This window comes from Pygoscelis adeliae, unplaced genomic scaffold (assembly GCF_000699105.1).
Source record: "Pygoscelis adeliae isolate BGI_AS28 unplaced genomic scaffold, ASM69910v1 Scaffold34, whole genome shotgun sequence".
Classification (NCBI taxonomy): Eukaryota; Metazoa; Chordata; class Aves; order Sphenisciformes; family Spheniscidae; genus Pygoscelis; species Pygoscelis adeliae.
In genome coordinates, this window is record NW_008824658.1 from 5,254,833 (window position 1) to 5,259,103 (window position 4,271).

Here is a 4,271-nt window from a genome sequence, read left to right on the forward strand (position 1 = left end):
AGTCCTCCCACCCTGTTCTTCTCCCCGGGTTTGACGTGCCCCACCAGCCCCCTTTAGCTTTCCCCACCTAAACACCGTCTCCCGATGGCAAAATACGATGCCTGATGTTTTGGGAGTGTTTCCAACTGTTTTATTGCCTGGTGCTGGCGGCGCCGGGTTGGTTGTTCTTTAAAGTCTCCCCCCTTTTTGCTTTCCGGTACTGAGAAGACAAGTAGTGCAGAAGCTGATGAATGGAGCTGTGTACAGTGAAATTTGTGGATTGCTTTTTTTTTTTAACCATAATTGAGTGAAGCACACGGAAGCAAGATTCATTAAAAGGCAGCATATTGATTATTGTTATGACTCTTATACTAGGATACTGTAGCTAAAGCTAGCAAGCCTGATAAGATAAACTAAGTCCTATTTACTGTATTTAACATTATCTGAACATACTGAGCCTTAATTAATGAGCAGATTTTCATTTCCAACCTCAATGGATTATGCTAATTTATAACAGAGGTGGTTCCCGTTTTGTTGATTTTCTGTTGGTTGGTTGGTGGTTTTTTTTTTTTTTTCCTTTCCTGCTAATAACTTGCGTAACGTTTTTCCCATCTGAGGAAGATTCCTCCCCAGGCATGGTCAGTCTCAGCCGGGTTAGTGTTGGGCTTAGCCAGGGCTGGGTGCAGGCGCTCGGCATCCGACCTGAAGCCCCTGCCGCCCGCCATGCCTGGGATGAGCTAGGCTGTCATCGCTTATCTTTGCTGCAATTTTATCAATAATAAGGACTTTGGAAGGCTGATAAAGATGATCTACTCTAAAACATCAATTGAAGGAGTCTCAGAGTTTCAAAAGAAAGCTCACAGTGAAATGAGCAAAAAGCATCGGAAATCAAAACGGCAGGATGCAGTCTCGGAGCAGCAGCATCCCTCGGAGCAAGCTTGGAACCTAACGCCGCAGCAGTGTGTTATGAGTGTGTCTTTAGTCCTTTGTTGCTAAATAACTTCCAATTTTTTCATAATGACAAGTTTCCGGTTTCTGGCTGTGCTGCTTGACTGTCAAAATATTCTTTGGCATCCACAAAATTATTTGACTGATTGGTTTGACAATTGCAAGGTTTTTTGTTTAGTGATGGGTTTAACCGGTTGCAGAAGTGTCCCAGGTTCGTTTTTTTTTTTTTTTAGTTTTTTTAAAACATTTTTTATTTTTAAAAAACAACAACAACAAAAGTTTCAGTGAATTCCTTTTTTTTTTTTTTTTTGTTCCCTGAGCTCACACTGGGGTCACTCCAATAAAACACGTAGCACGACTTAACTGTGACCTTTGAAGCCAAAACCGAAGTAATGGTGCAATTAAGTGCAAACATGGAAATTCGCCTGACTTGTAGGTAACATGGGCTTTTAAACAACATTTAAGGCTTATTGGGGACATTTTATGCATTAAATTATTGTAATATTTATAATGTCAGCTTCTGTGAATCACCCTCCCACAACGAGTCAACAGCTTGTAACCAGGATTTAAGGAATAAAAAAAAAAAAATAATAAAAAAAAAAAAAGATGGGGAGGAATAAATTCACCATTTCCATTGTAGCGTTTAGTAGGAAAACAAAATGGTGAAGGCAAGCGTTTCCATTTCCCCTCGGTGACGGTACGTTTGGCCTCGGGGCCAAGCGGTTCGTTGTGCAAAGGGGATTTCAAACGTGCCGCCCCGGCACGGTGGGACCACGGCAGCCCCGGGAGAGAAGCACGGGCAGAAAATCTTCGCTCAACCTCCCGGGTTAAACCAACCCCGACTCCCCACGGTGTTTTTAAAGGGTGCTTTTCTCCTCCATCCTGCCCCACATTTCCATTTTCCAGCTTGCTAAGAGCTGATCAATTCACCTGAGTAAATCACTTCAGTTTCTCCAACGACCTCAACGGGGTCGACCCACGGGGGCAGCGACAGGGAGAAATTTTGCATCCTGGCCCCTGGACGGATCTCAACCAGATGGAAAGGTGAGGGGAAAAATAATGACCCGAGGTTTTATTTTCTAAAAATAGAAATGTAACGTTGCTCTCTTCCACCCCAAGCGCTTTCCTCCAACAAGCTTTTTGTGCTTTAGTCATTATTTATTTTAGTATCGCTTATTTTGCTTCCTCGTATACGCGCACACAGGCGGGTTATTTCCCCTCCCGCAGCTGGCCGCTACCATACTCTCCACTCGCTCCCTGCTCTGGGGGCAACCGTCCCGGGCAGAAATCTGCCCCTCGTTAAATAATGCCCATTAATTAAACTGTCATCCCTGCAGAAAGCACAGGTACCGGCACCCTCCGCCCTCTCGGCACCCTCGGCATCGGTCCCGCCGGGCGCCGGCTTGTGTTCCCGGGAAGTGGGGTCTGGCAGGGAGCCGGGGAGGCCCCACTACTGTCACGGTCATCGATGTCGGTGAAGCTGAAGCTGTATCTCAGGCGTATAGAGAAGAGAAGGACAACAGTGCCGAATTTCCAACTATATACACATATTAAAAATCCCCCTTGCTATGATAGCAGGCAGAAATCGGACATGGCAGTTGTAACTGGGTTGAGGCCTCGTCGAGCCGGCGCGGTCGGGAGGAGTTAGGATGCCAGGATGCTCATCCTGACGATGTCCTCGCCGGCCGCATCCAGCTGGCCCCGCTGCGCCCTGCCGCCGCGGGACTCCCCGTCCGAGTCGCTCATCTCTGCGTCGGAGAAGTAGCCGTCCGTCGCGGCGTCGAAACGACGCAAGGGAGCTCCGCCGGCGCCGTCGGGCTTGGGGGGCTGCGACCTCCGAGTCCCTCGGCTCTCCTTTGGTAATTTGAACCGCATGACGGTTTTGGGGCTACCTATGGAGTCAGGCACTTTGGCCGCGGGGCTGGGCTCCGGCTGAGCGCAGCGTGGCGTCTCCTCCTCCTCCTCCTTGCTGACGCAGCCCCTCGCCCCGGCCGGGGGGTGAGGCTCACCGGCTTTTGGGAGAGAGCCCTTCTTGGCTGCCTTTTTCGCCTCGCCCGTCCCTTTGCGGTCGGCGGGAAGCTTCGCCGCCCCTTTCTCCGACTTGCTCGGTCTGGAATCCGGAGCGAAGGGCTTGGCGGCGTCATCCGACAAGTCGCTGGCGTTGTTAGTCCAGGGCTCCGAGCTCTCCGGGTGGCTCCCACCCACGGCGGGGGGGCTGCTCCTGGGCAGCTTTTTCTTAGTGTTCGTTCTCGTTTTGCTTTTCACTTTCTTTGTGGCCTCGCTCTGCTTGAACGGGGACCTGAGGGAATGGTCCATCATGAAGCTCAGCAAGGTCTCCTCGTCCTGGAGGAGCTCCTCGGAGAGGCCAGGGGTGCTGTCCTCGTGGTGGGCGTTGTTGAGGGACCACTCGCTCATCGCCATGTTCTCGGCGGTGATCTGGACCGACTGCGCCAACCAGCTGTTGAAGAAGGTCCCGTCGATGGGGAAGGAAGTTGACAAGCCTGGAAAAAAGCAAAAGGGGAAGATTGCCTCAGGAGCCAGAAACAGCCACGCTGCCCTTTGACAACGCCACCGACTTCACCAAAACTCCCCGGCACCGGAGAAACTCGCAGAAGGTCAACCGTAACGCACCACACCAGGGTACAGAAGAGGGTTTACTCCAGCACTAATGCTGAATTTGGGGTCCACTGAGGTCACAGCACAACCACCCGAGTGCTCCCCCACATCCAACACTCCGCGAACCTCTCCGAATCTAAACAGAGCATCTTTCTGCAGCAAAGACGCCAAGCTCCAACCCACCCCAGCACAGGTAGAAAAATACATTCCCATGCAAAGGCAGCAGACAAAAATCCAGGTGTAAGCCTAAAAATTTGGTGACTGCTACCAGAGCGGGATGTGGGCCCAGGCGAGGGGTGACAGGTTCCCCAGGGAGCAGCTGCCACCGGGCCACCACCCGCTGCCAAAAACCCCGGACACCAGCCGAGTCAGGCGGTCAGTGGGGTGATGGGACCGGTGCTAAATCCGCGTGCAAAGGCAGGGAGGGCGGGAGGCAGATCTGAGACCATCTCGGGAGGCACACACATCTGAGAAGTGTGAAAGCTGAAGAAGAGAAGCAGAGATGACAGGCTGGAACGGAAAAAGCTGGAAAACTTCCTAGTAATTATCTCTGAGAGCAAGAGCGAGCATTGTGGGCTGGGCTGGGTCTAATTAGCAACTGGAAAGGCGCATACCTGCACAAGCACACGCGGTTTTAATCCCCAGAAAAGAAACCAACGGGCTCAACATCAGAGCTGGTTTTACAGATGGAGGAAAAATTAGGTTTGATTTTCTTTCTTGCCTTTTAA

At 51.0% G+C, this 4,271-nt stretch overlaps 1 protein-coding gene across 2 annotated transcripts in view; it reads right to left on the minus strand.

The window, feature by feature from the left end:
• Positions 1 to 556: 556 nt before the first annotated feature.
• JADE2 (jade family PHD finger 2) overlaps positions 557 to 4,271 on the minus strand; it is an 81,757-nt gene continuing 78,042 nt past the window's right edge. For both annotated transcript variants that reach the window (XM_009322713.1, XM_009322714.1), the window contains one exon: positions 557 to 3,428. In XM_009322713.1, coding sequence (XP_009320988.1) covers positions 2,572 to 3,428 — 857 coding nt within the window. In that variant the 3' untranslated portion in view covers positions 557 to 2,571. The remainder of the gene's footprint in view (positions 3,429 to 4,271) is intronic.